Source organism: Cibotium barometz, chromosome 13 (assembly GCF_041138505.1).
Source record: "Cibotium barometz isolate CiBa-2024 chromosome 13, ASM4113850v1, whole genome shotgun sequence".
In the NCBI taxonomy this organism is placed as follows: Eukaryota; Viridiplantae; Streptophyta; class Polypodiopsida; order Cyatheales; family Cibotiaceae; genus Cibotium; species Cibotium barometz.
Genome location: NC_141058.1, coordinates 15,649,037 through 15,669,166, shown reverse-complemented (window position 1 = coordinate 15,669,166; position 20,130 = coordinate 15,649,037). Strand labels below are relative to the sequence as shown.

General features: G+C 47.5%; 1 protein-coding gene across 1 annotated transcript in view; it reads left to right on the top strand.

Annotated features, from left to right (window-relative positions):
• The window catches only part of LOC147632413 (uncharacterized), a 171,633-nt gene that overhangs the window by 138,766 nt on the left and 12,737 nt on the right, over positions 1-20,130 (top strand). The window contains exons 8-12 of the mRNA XM_086806969.1: positions 8,716-8,834; positions 8,923-8,995; positions 9,261-9,481; positions 9,606-9,668; positions 9,913-10,129. Coding sequence (XP_086663095.1) covers positions 8,716-8,834; positions 8,923-8,995; positions 9,261-9,481; positions 9,606-9,668; positions 9,913-10,129 — 693 coding nt within the window. The remainder of the gene's footprint in view (positions 1-8,715; positions 8,835-8,922; positions 8,996-9,260; positions 9,482-9,605; positions 9,669-9,912; positions 10,130-20,130) is intronic.

Sequence of the window (20,130 nt, the reverse complement as noted above, 5' to 3'; positions counted from 1 at the left end):
ACTTTCTGGGAGGCGACGGCCCGAGCTAGGTTTCTTGGCGAGGACTTGGTCGTGATGCTTCTCGATTTTGAGAAGGCATACGATAGAGTTGATTGGGGATTCTTAGAGGGCACTATGCTACGCCTGGGCTTTGAGCCAGGATGGATCAGAGGGGTGGCAGCTTTGTATTCCACAGCTCGCAGCCAGGTGCTGATTGCAGGAGGTCGGGGGCCGAGTTTTGAGCTGACCAGATCAGTCCGTCAGGGGTGTCCTCTCGCCCCTTTCCTTTTTCTCTTCTTTGCGGAGGCTATGAGTATGTATTTGACGGCAGAGGAGGTTGGTTTGAGAGGACTTCAGCTCCCAGTCCGGGGGGAGGATTTGCTTGATGCTGAGTTTGCAGACGACACGGGCTTATTTTTGCATGGCCAAGAGGCCAATCTTATTCGGGCAGAGCAGTCGCTCCAGGTTTTTAGTGCAGCTTCGGGAGCATTGATCAATTGGCGCAAGACAGTGGCCTTTTGGATCAGTAGTGCTCCCACTCCGGCATGGAGTCCGGACCCCGGTTTTAGATGGATTCCTCCCGGCACAGCAGTGCGGTATTTGGGATGCCAGATTGGCCTAGATTTGTCACCTGAGCAGCAGATTGCCCCGCTTCTTCTGAGCATTCGGAAGAAGCTATTGTATTGGAGTACAGCTCGACTATCCTTGGCTGGGAGGGTGGTGGTGGCAAATCAGGTGCTGTTAGCGACCATGTGGTACATTACGTCTTGCTGGATTTTTTCGAGCTCTTGCATCAGCCAGGTACAGAGGCTGATCAGGAACTTTCTGTGGTCTGGGCGGGACGGTCAGCCAGCTCGGGCAAAGGTTGCATGGGCAGTTATTACACTCCCGCTGGCTCAGGGCGGTTTGGGCATTATAGATCCAGTCGATCAGAGTAGAGCCTTATTGGGGAAGCTTATTGTTCGGGGGTTGCTTCCAGGTGCTGAGCCTTGGAAAGAGCTCCTCTTGCAGCGATTGCAGGCCCGGGCGCCTCCTGCAGGGGGTACTTGGGCACCGGAGATTCGCTGGATATTCATAGAGATGAGGAGGACAGGCCTCAGTAGAGGATGGGAGGACAGATTTGCTTTGAGTATCCTGAGAGCTTGGGAGCTGCTGAGACCGGGGCTCTCTCAGCGGCCTCCGTCTTGTGTTGAGGAGCGGGCCAGGCAGCCGCTCATCTGGAGCCCAGCGGTTCGTACAGAGCAGGGTCATATGCTGGGTTCTCGGCCTCGTCTAGCCTGGGGACCTTTAGCGGCAGGCCCAGCTCGTAGTTTTGGAGACTGGCAGGCTTTCTGCAGTCTACCAGAGGAGACCCAGGTGGAGAGGCTGAGTCACTTCAGAGGGGGGTTGATTATGAGGGATGATATTCAGGAGGCACTTTCAGAGGAGTGGTTCACACCTCTCGAGCCAGTGGCCCCACGGTGGATGGGTGCCTTCACACAGTTGGAGATCCTGATTGCTGTCAGAGCTAGCACTGAGGATGGCAGATGCCTCTATTATGAGATTCAGGATGAGGGCCGACTCCAGAGAGTGGAGGTGGAGTCGCCTCTGGTTGCAGAGTGCACCTTTCAGAGGATTCGGGTAGTGGCTGCCGCTTCTCGGAAGTGGCATATCGACCCCGACCCTGCTGACGTACTCCCGGATTGGCGTATATGGGCATATGCAGCGCGCCCCTTGGCCCGGCTACAGTGGGACCCCGGAGAGTACGAGTGGCATGATCCTTATGCATCCCTTGAGGCCACAGAGATCACATTTTTCCAGTATACTGTTCGGCTGGGACGGCATATTTTGACGGCGAGGAGGACGGTTTCTCTAGCGGCAGCGGGGCATTGGCGATTGCAGGGACTATCACAGGAGTTCCTGGAGGATTTCTGGGCTCGACTCTGGGCTAGTCGACAGGCCCGCAGGATCTCGGCTTTTCAGTGGCTGGTCGCCCACAGGGGCTCAGCAGTTGGCACTTGGCTTGTTTATAGCGGTCTTCCGGCGGCCTGCGTCCGATGCGGCCACCCTATGGAGACACAGAGACATTGCCTTTGGGACTGCCCTCAGGCACAGCAGATTTGGCTGCGGATGCTGCGTATTCTAGCCCCCCTCTCTCCAGAGGGTATGTTTACGTGGGGTGCCGCTGCTTGGTCGACTTCGTCAGGGCCTGCTATGGGCTATGAGATGGAGCAGGGCAGTCAGGCCATCAGATTTATTAGGGGCCAGCCTCGCCTGGTTCCGGCACCGGATTTCTCGTCCGACAGCTGGACACAGGAGAGGGATTTACGATGGGAGCTCCTCAGCAGCCTCACCATCTGGTTCACCTGGAGGGCCCGGTGCTTCACGGCCTTTGAGGGGAGATTAGAGCCACCAGCAGAGACTGTTCGGGGGATTTGGCAGGAGTTGATCCACACCCTGCGAGGACAGTACGACCGCATCCGGGGAGACTCGGATGAGGCGATTTTACGGCGCCAGGCCTTTCATACCACTTGGCGCTGCGGCCCGTTCTACACCCTACACACGGGATCCCCCCGTTGGCACTACAGGCCACCTGTTTGGCTCTTCCCCCCCCCATTGTATGATTTAGCCGCTCAGTCCTTTAGACTGATGCTTGTATTTTGCAGCACCTAGGGAGAGTCTCCCGGGCTGCCATGATGTATTCACTGCTCTTCTCTCTGTTAGGAGCAGGAGAGATCTCTTTTGTAGCCCTACGGGCGTTTTTTTACATAACTAATGAAAGGATCTTTTCTCGGAAAAAAAAAAAAAGAGCATAGTTCACCTGAAGAAGCTCCGCTGTGTTGCTTTTATCTCGGACTCGATGTGATCTTCGAGGGCCGTCCTCTGTGGTCCACTCGGAGGGTAGCTCCGTGACACCTGACTCCCGAAGGGTGTCTAACAACCACCTAGGTACTCGAACAGATCGTGGAGCCTCCTGTGGTCGCGGGGGCTCAACTCCAGCTGCGGGCTCAACCTCCTGTGATGACTGAGGTGGATCAATTGGAGTAGAAGACTGGGAATCATCATCAAACTCTGGATCTCCAAGAAGTGGCGGCTCCATGACAGTGGATGCTGGAACATGCTCGTCAAAGACCACATCCCGGCTGACAACAATCTCGTTCCTCTCTGGATCATACAACCTGTATCCCTTGGAAAGAGAGTTATACCCCACAAATACCAGCTTGCAGGACTTGGAGTCAAGCTTCCCCCTCTGCTTCTTCGGAATATGTACATACGCGTCACTCCCAAAGACACAGAAGTGCGAGACATCGGGTTTCCAGCCAAAATATGCCTCAAATGGAGTCATATGGGGTACAGAAGTCGTCGGAGAGCGGTTAATGGTATGGACAGCTGTTGCCACAGCCTCACCCCAAAGTGGACGAGGAAGATCACGATGCTCCAGCATGGTCCTCACCATCTCCACCACAGTCCTGTTCTTACGTTCAACAACTCCATTCTCCGAAGGCGATCCGGTATTGGCCAATTCCCTCTTGATGCCATGATCTGCACAAAACCGGAAAAATACAGTCGAGGAGAATTCACCTCCATTGTCAGCCCTGAGAGTCTTGACCTGAAATCCAGACTCTTTCTCCACCATCACGTGCCAATCCTTGAACCGAGCAAAAGCCTGGTCCTTCTGTGAAAAAAAGTAGACCCACGTGAATCTGGTACAATCATCAACAAGCAGCATGAAGTAGAGAGATCCTCCCAAGGATGGTATCTGCTGTGGTCCACACAAGTCAGTGTGAATCAACTCCAAAGGTTTCGAAGCCCGCCTGGAAGCCTGCTTCGGAAAGGATTCCCTGTGCTGCTTACCACGTATGCAAGAACTGCAGCGTCCTTGCCTACTACCAACATCCGGCAAGCCAACCACCATATGGTCCCGGAAGGCGCGCCGCAAAGCATCCACATTTAAGTGGCCAAAACGAAAGTGCCACAAATCTCCGACCTGAGAGCCTGTCAGTGAGGAGAGTGCAGAGAGCTTGTAGATGCCGTTCTCCACACCGCCTTCCCAAACAACTTTGCCTGTCTCACGGTCCCTTAGAGCAACTGAATGCTCCTCAAATTTCACCCGAAAGCCAGTCTTGCATACCTCATGCACTGACAAAAGATGAAAGCCCAGAGCAGGGACATAAAGAACATGGGAAGCATGCTTGCCCCCCTTGCCGTCGGGAATAATCTCCATCCGGCCCTCACTATGAATCGGAATAGTGGAGTTATCGCCAATAAAGATACGGCCTGACTGCCGTTTCAGATCCAGGAAGAAGTCACGGGATGGAGTCATGTGCCTGGAAGCACCGCTGTCAAGAATCCATTCCCGGGTATCCTTTGCGGTGAAGCCAACTGCCTCCTCGCTCGAAGATGATGAAGCATCGGAGTCCACCATCTCCAAGTGCACAAATGCCGGAGTCTTCGCAACTGAGGTTGAGGAATCAGCACTCTTCCCTGTCCGCTTGGGGCACTTCCTCCAGTAGTGGCCTTTCTCGCCACAATCATTACACGATCTTTCGGCCTTCAGCTTCTCTCGTTCTGGATCAGGCTTCTTCTCGGAAGACTTATCTGGAGAAGCCTTCCCTTTGCCCTTGTTGGTATTACGGCCTTTCGACCGTTGGCCAGTTAAGGCCTCCGAACCTCCGCCGTGAGGAGGGTTCGTGAAACGTTGCTCCTGGTCCAGGACCATTGGCACAAGCTCCTCCCAAGTAATGGTGCTGAGCCTGCCACTAGTGATCAATGAGGAATAGAAAGCAGAATACTTGCCAGGCAAGTGGAAAAGTAACGTGATGGCCATATCTTCAGATGATATCTCTTTCCCAGCTTGAAGGACTTCCTGCTGAAGGGCCTGCAGCTTGTTAATGTGTTCCCGCATCGTCGAAGACTTTGCAGGGTTCATAACCCGCATCTGCACTTCCAAGGATATCCGCTTCATGGGTGACACCCTGTTGTACAAAGAAGCCAAGTGCTCCCATATGCCTCTCGCCAGCGTCATGTGCTTCACATGGTTGATCACCTGTGGTGTGCAATTGAGGAATATAAACGACTGGACCCTGGCGTTGACACGGTCCCACATTTGTGCCTGTGCCTCTCGGTCCTTCCTCGTCGATAATAACTCCCCTTCCTCAGCTTCCGGCCTTGGCACCCCTTTGATAATAAAATCAGCAAGATCATATGACTCCAAAACTGACTCCATCATGACCTTCCAGATGCCATAATTGGACCCGTCCAGCTGACGATCCACTGGGAACGTGGGGAGAGTCGGAATCTTCACGTGCTTCTCAGCCATCTCGAGTAAATCAGCCATCTCGGAGAGTAACCTGAAAGGGTGGGTGGGTGGGAAAAATCTGAAAATCAGAAAATATGCAAGTGGCTGTCCAGCCCCTTTGCCCGCCTTCCTCTTGCACCTTTACTTCCCGTTCAGCCCGAAACAGTCCACCGATCAGCAACCTGTTGCTCCCCCTCTTGCTCAAAAAAACGCCCAAGATCTCCTAGAGCCTAGGGCTCTGATACCATGTCAGAATATGCAGCGGAAATGATATCCAAACTTGGGTAGACAAGAGCAAGTAGACTGCAGAAAATAATCAACACAAGAAACACAGAGAGATGTGTGTAAACTCTTCTCTATACACAAGATCCCGGAAATACTGAATGAGAAAGTGGAGGAGGATGAGGGGCAATATATACAATCCCATGAGGGCAGTCGGCCAGCTCTAGAAAGTGCCCACGACTGAATAAAAACCCACGACTGCTGAAAATAGCAGTCGGCCAGCTCCAGATGCCTACGCCTGAGCAAATCAAGTCGGCCAGCACTCCTACAGCCCACGACTGATACAGATGCAGTCGGCCAGCTTCAGAGTGCTCCTGGCATCACCTGGCAGCCCTCCAGCCACTAGAAAAAAATGGGAAAAATAGGGAAAAAATACGGGGAGTGTGGAAAAATGATATACGGGCGGGCACACCCACAACAGAGGCCCTGGTGTATACAAATAGACAGGAGATGACTTCTAACATCCCCTTGGGTCTTGTGGAACACCACCAACCAACCTCGTGGGAACTTCCTTCCATGTCTTGTGTGTCACATGCGGAAGCGCAGGGAGTCTTCTTTCAGCCCTAAACACCATCGTGGAACAAGCTGATGCAAAATGCAAGCAAGAGATGGAGAGAAGAGAGAGAGAGAGATAGCTGAGTTTCAGTATATTCATATAGTACAAAAAGGTGTACATCTTGGCAAGCCTTTGGCTGCCCCTCAAAAGGTGGAAAAACACCTAATCTATGCCTAGTCTAATGACTCAGCCAATGAAGGACTGGATGAATATCAAGGAGCCTAGCAATGCCTATTTATAGGCCTTGAAAGCACTAGTGGGCTGGCTGACCTGCTGTCAGCCAGGTCCCTGGACAAAACCCCCATTTGCTGCAGCGGACACAGATATCCCTCCATGAATGCTGGCCAACGGCCTTTTGGGTTTTCCCACAGTCCCTTCGTTACCCTATCGGCTAGATCCTGCACCCTTGGGATGCTTTTCTTGGGATCCCTTGTGCCCTGCTCATGCCTTGGTTCACTTGTTTTACTGTTGCCCTTCAGGGATTTAGCCCTGGGATGAGCATGTCCATGTGCATGCACATGACATCCCCTTCTGCTAAACTTGATGACGGGATTCCAACTGTTGACTGTGGATGACTTGCCGTGTTTGTGACTCCACTCCAAATCTAATGAAGATCTGTGCATCTGTTCCACTTTGTCCCCTTGCCTTCTCACCCTGTCCTTGAACACTTTCTTTGGTCTTCTTTTCCTGAGTATCGAGTCTTGCATTCTCACTCCACCCCTGGGATGATCATCATCCCTTGGAACTGTTTTCCTGAAAGCCTTTCTTGGTATGCCCCAAGTGGCATCCGACTCAAAGGGTTGCCATTCCCCTTGGGTTTGTGCATACATGGACATGGCTGTTTTCCAAGCTAATCCTTGATATAAATAGTAGGTTTAGGACAGTTGCAGCCTTGGGACAAGCCAGGACCTTGTCGGCAAGCAACAGATGCTCACACGTGTCAAAGGCACCTCATTTAATGCAGGTTCACCCGTCGTGAGCAGCCCGACATTCTGAAGGGCAGACCAACCAGCAACTTGGGCTTATAGAGGCAAGGCCATAGATCATTGTAGTCATCTGACCCTGAGTTGAGGGCAGGTCGAGAGTCCAGTCTTTAGGGGCCTTTAGGCTACCTCTTTTGAAAGGCCAAAAGCCACAGATTTTGTAAAGCTCTATGTACTATATAATATAGTGAAATACAGCTCTCTCTCTCTCTCTCCTCTTTGTTTTGGTGGGTGATTTGCATCAAGGTTCCTATTCAGTTGCTTAGGGCTGAAAGAAGACACACACAGCTACCGTGCATGTGACATGGGTATCAGCTAAGACTTTATGTTCATAATACATGGTAGATTATATCATCTCTCCCTAGTGTGTATTGAGCATGAAGAAGAAGCAGTTTGTGGATGGGTTTAAGTCTCTGATTAGGTGCTAATTTCAATCAATCAATTCATAACAAACACACTTCCGCAAGCACCCATGTTACAATACTTGTTATATTTTGCCAAACCTTAGCCTAATGTTCATAACATTAAAGGAGGCCCTGTAAACCATCTATGCTAGATCTCTCCTCTTCACTTAGCCTGGGCACCTCTTCGTTGATTGATGGCTGCTGCTCAAACAGTCCGTACTGCTGTCGTACATTGCGTTGCTGTCATTCAGTACCCCCTGAATGTGCATGAGGGGCTGCTGTTGCTGATGTTATCTTTTGTACAGGCCAGAAGCTACTCCAACTGCACTTGGTGTTGTACAATCAGCTGGGCCACCCGTATACCTATTGTGATATCTCATATTTCTGTTGCAGATACCCGTGTGCTGCCTGAGGCTGTCCTTGTATCTGTGGATGCTGTCTGCTGAAGTTCCCTGTGTGCGTGCTTAGGCTGCCCAAACTTGTACCTGCAGGCATACTTTCAGTGAAGGTAACGGTTCCTGTCTGTATTGTATACTGGCAGTGTCCATACCTTCAGCTGTACCTGCTGAAGGATCTTTGTGAATCCTTTGTGTGCTGAAGTTATGATTGCATAGCTGAATTTTTCTATTTTGTATCTTCTTTGAAAGGCTTTAAGAGGGAAAGATAAGTTTCCACCAAGGTGAAAGTTTATACGTATATTTGTGATGTTTGGGGCAAGTGATAAAATGACTAGTTGTATCAATGGTTGTATTTGGATAATCTGGCCAAGTAATGGGCCCCAAAGCTTGTACTGTTTAAATACTCCTTGGTAATATACAAGTTCCAAAAGAAGAAAACCGGGGGGGGGGGTGCGGGTCCTTGTCCATTATGGCTCCAATGCGGTGTCCCTGTGCAAGTATCTTTTTTCCAGTTTTGTATGGAATCTCGTGGCCATCAATAAGTGTAATTGCATCGATAGTCAAGTGTGCAAGGCCCCTGCTTTGGTTACCCCTTCCCTCACCCAAGTCGCTTGAGGACCTTGTTGACACAAACATAGTCTGTATATGTTGAGGTCATAGATGACTATGAGATTGTCTAGTTTGCTTACTCAGATCCTTAGAATTCACAGATGGCTACAAGACTTGGTAACGTTTTGCTTTTCCAGGCTATCCTAGCTGTGTTCAGCAACGATTTAATGGTATATCTAGTAAGTAATTTTGTTTGTTAATTCATAGAGATTATTGATGTCAGCAGGTACTTGAAAGAGACTTGGCAGTTTTTGGGTTTTTTGCTGCCTTGGGAAGAAGAACTCAAAGCTTTCTGGCAGTTAATAAGTCTAATGATTCAGATGAGAGAATTGTAGGTTTACTGAGGTAAGTAGGCTTTCTTATCAGGAATTCAATGAAGCTAGATGCTTAATCATGTGTTTTCCTTATCTCAACAGCTCAATTTGTACTGTAGGTACCTGATTGGTGGCAGCGTTTTATTTTATCCTCAGCTGGCATCACTCAATACCTACCAGCTTTTCATTGAGGTAGATGGGTTTGTGGTGTTTCTGAACACACTAGTCATTATCGTAAGAGCTACCATATCAGGGTGTGTACATACTTTTGGCGGAGTGGTGGGGGGAATCTCCTCGGTCCCCATCCAAGCCCCTGCCCCGACCGGTGCTATTTGATGGGCAGGGACTGATTTGTGAACACCCTTAGTATGGAGGAATATGTTTCCTCTTTGACCTGTCACCCTTACAGATGATGAATAAACACCATGTCTCAGTAACTTATTGCCTGTTCTTGCAGGTTGTCTGTGAGGAGATGGAATGGCTGCCTTTCTATCCTGTGTCAGCTTCATCATCAGATAATCTGTTTCATGGGCATAATGAACAATTGCCATCATTAAGTTTGGAGTCTATTTCTATGGCTTTAGATCATTGTTCACGATGGATTGGTGATTTCATGAAATATAGCACATGGGTTCAACAACCTGCTGGTGCACATGCAATGGCCTTCCTCTTAAAGAGGTACAAATCAAAGACATGATATATGAATTTGTTGCACTTTTTTGATGAGTGGAGTAGGTAAAGTAAGGATTACGAATATGTTAAAAAGTTGTAACAACTGTGATGGTGCTAAATCTTGGTCCAGCCAAGCTCTGTTGGATGAATGCATCCAAGCCTATGCTGCAACAAACCAACAAAGGACATCTAAGTAAGTGCTGTACCTTTGGTTCCATCAGTGTCTGAGGCATGCGACTTTTTGCTCTATTCATGATGTCTGCAGCAGTGTAGCTTAGCTTGTTTAAATGGGTTTTTTGGCCAGGTAGTGTCTAGAGGTACTCAGGTTGATTTCTTGCTTGTGATTTTGGCACTTCTTATTGCTGATGGCATGACTGTCTTCAGCAGCATATGATAGTTGTGTGTGCTGATTTTTGCAAATAGTTGGTTTTGGCCAGCAAATGTTCAGCAAATGCTGAGCTTAATGGCTTCCCATATGAGGATCGAGGGGCTGATGCAAGACATGGAAGCCAAGGTATTGATGAAACCAGAAAAATGGGGTCATTTGGCTCAGAAGCTTACAAGAAAAGCTTAGACTGTTTCAAAAGTACGAACGAACAACTAACAGAGTTTGAAGGTGCTCAAAAGATGGAACAATTGAAGCTGTTTGACAAGGTTTTGATCACTGTCCTTGCTCTCTTTTTTGCATCCATGTTCATATGTTTGTGTTTGGATCTTTTCACTATGTATGGTATTGCATTTTGTTCATGGACAAGTTAACAACACGGTAGTTTTTTATTTCCAAAATATGGGTTTTCTTGTGAGTAAAAAAGTAGTTTTGGGGCTGTGCTTATCTGTGAAGTGATGTGTTGGTGCTCTTTGTCGAGGAAGGTTGTCAATGATGAGGCTTTTATGGGCTATACTAGGAAGGGTTGTCGACAGTAGTGTTGGGCTGTGTATGGTACTTGGTATGGATGGAGGACTTCGAGAGGGTTTTTCTTCAGTAAGGAGGACTGTTACCAGCCCCGCCGAGAGCCGCAGGGAGATGGTTTGAGATTTCGAGTGGATTTGGCAATGGTTGTAACCCAACCCATCCTCTTTCAAAGATTACCTCTTCTTGCATTGTACCTATAGGCACCATAGTAATCTTGCCTTCCAAGGGGTTAATTTCAATGTAAAATATAGTAGTAAAACCCCCTATGCTTGAGAGTGTGTGAGTCAACAGACTTAACTACTGCGTTAGTGGGAACAACACTGGGTCGACCCAGAGAACACCACAGGGTAGTTCCAAACGTATGAAACGATACGAGTTTAGTACGTGGTATAGAACGTTGCCGATTGATAAAGTATGTAAAAAATGTTCCGTACTTTTTAATTGTTAAAATCATGTGTGTGTGTGTGTGTGTGTGCATGTGATTGGTCAAGAAAGCTCGAAGTCTATCTAATATCCTTTGCTAGACAAGGAGTGATGTATCAACACATATCACATTCTGCATTTCAGCCTATGCAAGAATTTCAAAATTAGCACTCACAACATAAACAATGTCTAGACATACCCAAATACACCATGATTGGAATTTGACAATTCAAGTAGATAGATCATCATAGTAGAAACACATGATAAATCAAAATCAAATGACAACATGTGTCTGATGTCATGAACGTATAAGCGCTATACAAAGCGAACATAATAAATAGAAACAAGGTGAGGAAGGTGAGAAATGGGGAGCTTAAAAGCCCATTTTCTGTTTGGACCATTTTAGCTCTTAGTTGTTATTTATCATTGCTTCTAGTCTTGCTTAATCATTGCTTTAATAGGGAAGTGATTTGTTTTTGCTAGTCTAGTTGTAAGTGTTAGCCTTCATCATGGCTGAGGTGCCCTTCACCTCCGGAGAAGTGATAGAAACTCAGCTCGTTGGTCTCTGTATAAAAATTGTGTCCTCTTGGTTGGGATAATTTTATATATATGTAAACCTGCACCTACTCTGGGGTGCTGATGACGTGAGTAGGGATGTCGTAGCACCTAGTCCATGCTATGCATGATGAAGTTGATGATCTTATACTTCATGATTGGACAATCTTTGAGGTAAAGTTTGCACTTTTTGTATTCTTGTCTTTACTTGTTTTGTTCTTGTGAATTAGTGATTTAAAGTTTGTTTTTGCTAATTAGTTATTAAAAATTTATTTAGCTTGTTTGTTAGAAATTCTTTTGTTGTGGTTCAATAAAGAATTTGTTTGTGTGTAGTTGGGCGTGTGTGATTTAATTATGTATTTGTCTATTTTTGCAAGTTATTATTATTATTTTTTCTCGGGTGTCTCTATTAAGCTTTTTATTTTTATTTTTACTTTTTAAAATTTTGTTTGTTTTTGGTGATTCTCTTCTTTCTTTTAAAATTATTTGTAAGTTCAGATTCATCTGGCCTTATGACGGTATATATATTACATTCTCACGATGGCCTCCCTATAATATAAAGAGCGATGAGATATTAAATTAGTGGATAAAATAAAAGATAGTCTAGAGAAAAAGAACCTGTAGAGTGAGAAGGGTAGAGAGAGGAAGAGAAAGTTAACTCCCATTTTTTGGGGGTAGACTCTAGAGAGAGGAAGAGAGCTACTAAAAGTAGCAAGTTGATTCTAAGAAGAGAGAGAATGCATACTAAAGAGAAAGAAAGAAAGAAAGCTGTATTAACGTCTACTAGAGGCCGAACTCGACCTATGAGACAGATCAATGTACAACTGTCAATGTCCTCTAGATGTCCAAAAAAAAGAAGGACAAAATGAACATGAAATAAACTATGAAAGTACTGAGCTAGTGGGAGGGGGGTGTGATGGATGGAGCACGACTGCTAGAGGCTTAGTATCCAACCTATATGCGTAGGGTATACAAGAATGCAATGCAGATTTGTCTAGCTCCAACCAGTACCATAATGGGGGTGTAATATGTGATACATAGGCGATGGCGAGGCCAAAATCCCTCGGAGCATGATCTCCGGGTGTGAGTGTAAGTGATCTAGTCGCTCTTGGATATGGTGCTGATGTCGAGCCCGTATCTCTGTGATCTCCCTCTGATGTAGTCTGGGAGTTTGGTAGCCTGGTGCTCTCAGTCTCCATCTGGCTCGGAGGTCCTCAGCACGCTAAAGTGTAACCCCCTCCTGTGTCCGGGTAGACACGGTGATAGATCTCTGAAGAAATCAGTGAGCTGGAGCTGTCACCCACCTCTCCGTGTGGTATGAGTCCGTAGTAGTGCCTCTCTGTGGCGCTGTGTCTCTAGCAAGAACTGGCCAAATCTGCGCAGGTCTGCGGATTCCATGATCTGGCGGAGTGAGGGATGTCCACTGAAGATGGTGGTGTCTCTCTCTCTAATGTCACTATATGCTCTGCATCTGCATACATAATGCTCCTCACTCTCAACCTCCTCCTGGCATAGTCTGCATATCCTGTCTGCGTTGGGGATCCATGCTGCCCTACCTGCCTCAATCTCAAGCTGGTGTGATGACACTCTAAGCTTGCCAATCGCCACTCGGGCATTGTGAGGCATGTACACATCCATATATATGGGTCGCTGAATGAATCCATCTGCTGAGATACGCATAAACTGATCTCTGTAGTATAGCATCTTTGGTGGTAAAGGCTGGTTGGGTGTAATCCAAGTCTCCTGAGTGTATCGCTGCCATAAATCCTGTCGAAGGACTCTGTTCCTCTCATTGTGAGAGAGCTGGACGTGTGGTGCATGTATATCATACTGGAAAGGTGGTAGGTGATCTATGTTGAGACCATGCTGAGTGAGCCACTGTATCATCTGTGAGTCTCCTATCTCCACTCTCTGTGAGCTGCCTAGACGCCTCAAAAGCTCTATGTGAGAGTCGATCTGATGGCATATCTCTGATCCTCTGTATGAAGCATATCGTCTGGAAGAGGGCCTCTACTAGCATATGAGGTGCAGCAAACTCCGCTCGGACAATGTCATATGGGACGCAGGGTTTACTGCGGATCATCCGTGAGAGCATGAGAATCTGAGGTCTCTCTATCTGAGACCATGTGGAGGTGGCGAGCCCAAGTGCCCATACTAAAGAGAGAGAGAGAGAGAGAGAGAGAGAGAGAGAGAGAGAGAGATATTAACGTCTGCAAAAGGCCAAAATTGGCCTATGAGACAAACAAGTAGTACAATGATGTTCTGTTGGGTGTTGGACTCACACACTCACACACACAAACCTGCACATTAGGGTTAGGTGCAGGATAGAGAAGCTCACACAGAAATGAGAGAGAGAGAGAGAGAGAGAGAGAGAGAGAGAGAGAGAGAGAGAGCCACAAGTGTGGTATCCACAAAATGCAAGTCAACCCTTGCATGTGTGCCACATCCATATAATATAGAAGTACAAAATATTATATGTTAGAGTGTCCTTTCACACTTGATGTCCAAGGGGAAAAACCACATGGAAAAAAGTGCCCTTGGTTAAGCCCTGTTCACACATAGCACTACCATAAGTGAGCATATGCCTACAAATCCCCCCTGTAGTGGAAGTGTGAACCTGTACAAGGTAGCAGATCACTCTCTGTATGAGAGTAAGCCCAAAGCTTTGCGGAAAGCTTCAAACTTTTCTCGAGGTAAAGCCTTTGTGAATAGATCTGCAGCATTATCCTGTGTAGGGCAGTAAGATAAACTGATCTCCCCTGCATGTAGCCTCTCTCTGACATAGTGATAATGAATCTCAATGTGCTTGGTACGTGCATGAAATACTGGATTTCGTGCCACGGCCATAGCACTTTGGCTATCTGTGAGAATGGTGGTAGGTGTCTGCTGACACTCACGAAGATCAGCCAATAGTCTCCTCAACCATACACAATCTACTGTAGCTGTAAAGACTGCCCTGTACTCAGTCTCACAAGTAGATGTAGCAACAGTGGGTTGCTTTTTACTCAACCATGATATGCATGAACTACCAAGAAAAAAACAATTCCCACTGGTGGATTGCCTGGTATCATAATCACCAGCCCAATCTGAATCACTGTATGCATAAAGCTGCAAGCTGCCCCCCCTTGGGATAGAACAAACCAAGATCCAGGGTACCCTTACGATAACGAAAAATGCGTTTGACTGCTTGTCAATGCTTTGTGCCTGGGCTGTGCATGAATTTGCTCAACAAAGACATCCCAAAAGATGTGTCTGGCCTCGTGTTACACAAGTAAATGAGGCATCCCACTGCCTGGCTGTAAATGCCGGCCTCAAAAGGCTCTCTTCACATACAATGTGCTTTCAGCTGGACTATTCTCATAACCTTGGCTGGTTAGATGAGCATGTATCTTATCATACCAAGCTCTTGGAGCTTGCTTTAACCCATACAATGCTTTGTGTAACTTGCAGACTTTATGTTCCTCACCAGGAACTACAAAACCAATGGGCTGATTTACATATACTTCCTCCTGTAAATCCCCATTTAAGAATGCAGTTTTGATGTCCAATTGATGCACTTTCCATCCTTTATGTGCAGCCAATGCAATCACTGATCTTATTGTGGTCATTCTTGAAGTAGGAGCAAAAGTCTCTTCATGATCTATTCCCTTTTTCTGGGAGTAGCCTTTAGCCACAAGTCTTGCTTTGTACCTGTCAATAGTACCATCAGACTTTCTTTTGACTTTGTACACCCACTTTGTTCCAATGACATGCTTGCCTTTAGGCAATTCCACAAGATCCCATGTATTGTTCTTCATGATAGAAGAAATTTCAGCTTGCATAGCTTGCAACCAATGCTCATTCTCATGTGCTTCTTCATAAGAAGAAGGCTCTTCTGAATCAAAGAGACCACCCATTGCTAATGCAGACTCCCCACGATGTATATTCAAAGCATGGCTGGAACTAGCTCTTGTTCTACCTGTGAGTGGAGCTGCAAGTTTGCTTTCTTGCAAAGTTTTCATCAGCAACCATCTTGGCACTGACTTGGCTGTGTCTATGGCTATTTGCTCTTCCCTAACAAGATCTTCCACTTCTTCCATAGAAGGGGGCTGAATGGCTGGCTGTTCCACATGTTCTACATGAGGATTTTCTTGTGTTGGGGCTGGCTGATCTGAACCCCCCCTAATTGCAATGGGTAAAAGTCCATCAAACATGTCCTGTATGCGTGTATCATTGCTTTTATACAAGCTGTACATGGGCTGTTGTGAATCTTCAGCAAATACCACATCTCTACTGACAAAAATCCTTCGTGTAGTTGGATTATAAAGACGGTATCCTTTGCTCTCATTGCTGTAGCCCACAAAAATGCATTTAATTGCTTTGTCATCTAGCTTTGTTCGGAGTTGTTCTGGCACATGTGCATATGACAAACACCCAAATGTACGCATATAATCCACTGTTGGCTTTTGGTTATACCAAGCCTCAAATGGTGTTATGGTTTTCAAAGCTTTTGTTGGACACCTGTTCAACACATGAGTTGCACACATTATAGCTTCCATCCAAAATTTGTGAGGCAACTTTTGTGCTTTCACCATGCATCTTGCCATCTCCATGAGAGATCTATTTTTCCTTTCAGCTACACCATTCTGCTGCGGTGTATAAGGCACAGTACATTGGTGTTTGATGCCCTTTTGAAGCATATAATCCTTGAATGCATTTGACATGTATTCTCCACCTCTATCTGAGCGGAGTGTTTGGACTTTACATCCACACATATTTTCAGCCATTGCTACAAAGTGTCGAAAGCATGTAAACACATCTGCTTTTGCTTTCAAGGGGTAAGCCCAAGCAAACCTGGAGTAGTCATCAATGAATGTGACAAAGTAAAGATGCTCCCCTATGGATGGTGTCCGCATTGGACCACATACATCACTATGTATGAGCTGTAATTTACTTTCAGCTCTAACAGCTCCATCTTTGGGGAATGGTTTTCGTTGCATCTTTCCCAAAATACACCCCTCACATACATGTCTTGGTGGAGACTCAAGAGGCGGCATATTATCAACCATATGATGCTTCTGCAAAAGCATCAAAATCTGAAAATTTACATGCCCAAAACGAGCATGCCATAGCTCTGCATCGTGCATAGCAGGAGTGTGGGCAGCCATTGTATTTGCATCATAAGTACGCTTGTCATAGCTGTCCAGCTTATACAAGCCTTTGTATTGTGTTCCAGAAGTGACTATTTCATAACCCTTTGATGGGTCTTTTACCAAACACTCCCTGTCTTCAAATTCAACCTTTAAACCTTGGTTGTTTATGGCTGAGACGGAGAGCAGATTTTTCTTTATCCCTAGAACATACAATACATTTTTCATACAAATATTGGCACCATTGGCTGCAATAAGTATGACATTGCCAATTCCCTTTACTGGATATGTGGTATGATCTGCACATGATACAGTGCGGCCATTTGAAGCATAAACCGAGTGCTGAAATACATCTTTGCATGAAGTGATGTGGCTCGAAGCACCACTATCAAAATACCATGATGCATTCTATCAGTCAGATGCAATGCAAGACATATCAGTGTCTGAAGCACTTGGTGTGCCACTAGTGCATGTGACCAAAAAAGTGTACTCTTCTTGGATTACATTAGCTGATTGCTGTGCTTTGTCATCAGAAGAGTCTGCTACTGCATTGCCTGCTTCTTTCCTTTTCTCTTTTGCAATCCGCTTCCTACATTCACTGATGTAGTGTCCAGGCTTATGGCAGTAGTGACATTTGCCCTTCTTTTTGGGCTTGTTTGCATCCCCTTTGTCAGACTTTTCACCACCAGAAGATGCTGTCCATGACCAGCCTTGCTAGACTGTTGTCCCCCATGCCTAAAGCTCTTTGCTATACCCTTATCCTTGGCTGTAAATGCCTTGTCTCCACCACGGTTGCTCGATAAGTTTGCTCTTGTTTGCTCTTCCTGCAAGAGTAAACCCATGAGCTCTTCAAAAGTGACGGGATCACCTCCTCTCATTGAGAGGTTGAGAGAGGTGTGAAAGCCCAAGTAGGAAGGTGGTAAAGAATGAAGAGTGTTGGTGACCATCTGTCTGTCTGGGATAACCTCATCAATGTTGAGCAATTGTTCCTGCAAATCTTTCACTTTGGTGAGATGATCTGCCATGGAGTCACCCTCATCCATAGAAAGAAGATCCAATTGCCTCTTCAAGTAGGCAACTCTTGCCTCGTTGCGTACCTGATACATTGCTTCCAATGTGTCCCATGCAAGCTTCGATGTCTTACAAGAACGAATGTGCGGAATAATAGTCCTTTTCACTGAAAGGGCTATCAATGACATGGCCTGTGTATCTCTAGAGTCCCATCTCTTCTGCTCTTGTGTGGGAGTAGGTTCTACATCAGGAGCTCTTTGAGCACCTCCCCTTTGAGGCGTGGCTGGCTGTATGGTAAGTGGGCATGTGTCATCACCACACACGATGCCCCAAAGCCCTTTGGCTACCAGCAAATTATGGATCATGAAACTCCAGAGGGAGTAGTTAGATCCATCCAGCTTGTCCTCCTGGGTGAGCACACGAAATACATCTGTAGCATTCTGTGCCATGTCAACAAAATATACCTGCAAGCAAACCGAGCATCAATGTGCATTGCCAGGCAACCAAATGTCCTGTGCAAATGTATGCCTGCAAATCAAAGCAAGTGTAAACCTCCACCAAATTGTCCAATTACACACAATGTGTATACATACGCGACAAATCACAGCTGTAATGCCCAATTACATGCTCCAATCTGAAAATCCCCAATTTTTATGCACTTCAAACGCTTCACTGTGCATTTAATTGGCCAATTTTCACAAAAGTCCCAAATTTTTGCAACTAAAAGAGGTTCAATCTGTTGATTTTGACCTCAATTTTGAAAACCCCCAAATTCCAAACCGAACAACATGTTCAATTTTTTCAATTTGTCCTGAAATTGAGAAATCCCCCAAATTGAGCTGGAGCTAGAGCGCACTGAGATGATGGGTCACGCGTATTTGCGCCAGCTGGAGAGCAGGGTTGACGTTGAGGAGCAGACGGGGTTCTCGTATGCGGTGCGCAGAGCTGACGGGCCAGGCGGCGGTGGAAGGCGCAGGGCGAGCACCGAGCTGGAGACGGGGGCCGTAGGCGAGGCCCGGGGCACGTGCGACCGACGGAGCAGGGGCCCGTAGCGTAGCAGTGACGGTATGGACCGACGGAGCAGGGGCCGGGGCTGGAGCCGTGAGAAGCGACGGCGGGGTGGCTACTTGCTCTGCAGGCCGGAATGGAGCCTGGGACGGGAGGCGCTGCCGGAACGTAACCGTAATGAAAGACGGCGGCTCTGGTCGGCCGGAACGGAATCGTGATGGCGTGGCTCTGGGCGGCCGGAATGGATTGCTGACGGGCGGAGGCGCTTCGGGCAGCGCTGTGGCCGCTGGCTGGAGAGGGAGGAGCCGCCAGTGGGCTGAGCGGTGGTGGTGGGCTCCCCACTAGTGCCGCCGGTTCTGGGTGGCACAGTTGGCCAAGTCCGGCGGACGGAACCAGGCAGTCCAGCGACGGAAAAAACACAGTGTGTCGACGGAAATTTGCAGGCTTGTTGCTGCTTCTCCACAGGCAGAATTCCAGGGCCAGCTCCCAGCTCTGATACCAATTGTTGGGTGTTGGACTCACACACACACACACACACACAAACCTGCACATTTGGGTTAGGTGCAGGATAGAGAAGCTCACACAGAAATGAGAGAGAGAGAGAGAGAGAGAGAGAGAGAGAGAGAGAGACTTCTCTCAATCTCTCTTCCATAATCTCTTCCCAAATCAGCAAATTAACCCATGCCTTAATCACAGTTAAAGAGCTTCGACATGCAAAGTGAGATGAAGCTTCGACATGCAAAGCCAGCAGACTTGCGCCTAAGTTCTAACCCCTGCCTATGTGTCCCCCCCCCCCCCCCCCCTCCTCCCGTTGCCCCCACCTCTCTCCATCTCAAGTTTGCACGCATCCCACCTCCTGCCTCTTCTACCCGACCTCCTCCCACTCCCTGTCCACCCTCCCTCCTTGGGAGCTCTTTGTCTCCTCCTTCAGCCTCCCGCCCACCACTCTCAGGAAACAAGGTTTTCACGTTTCCGGGATAGGAAACGGCCGTTTCCTATTACTATGCCTCCAGCTCTTGGCATCGATAGTCTCCTGCCGCGTGGCCTCTTCATTGGTTTGCAAGCCGCCCAACGCGTTCAAGTTTGGGATTTTCTCTAGGCAGCCCTTATTGGAAAGCCCGGGAAAATCACCAATATTCATTTTCTTGGCATGGCTACACCTAGGGGGAGTTCGACACTCCCACAGCTGCCGTTGACAAGGTGCTGCAGCAGAGTCCCATTAAGATACGCACAACTCATGCGTTCTTCGCTCGATGGCACCACAGCTACGACCCCGCATCCATCCACCTTTGCAAGACTATCTGGCTTCCCCGTCACGGTTTGCTTTCCAGGCCTCCAAAAGCAGTCTATCCCCCTCCTTCAGTCGATTAGTCAATCGATTGGACAGGCCTTGGAATGCCCTTAGACTACCGCCTCCATGGTGGTCAGGGAAGCTGGGATTTCCTCTCAAAGTATGCATAGCTGCTCCCGATGCTCTCCCGCAGGTCATCACATCATCCAGCCTCCTTTAGGAGGTGCCGATTCTACAGTGCATGGAGTACTTAGGTCTCCTCCCTGGACAATGCTTAATTTGCAGGCAGATGGGACACCTGGTTAGAGCCTGCCTCCGACATCAA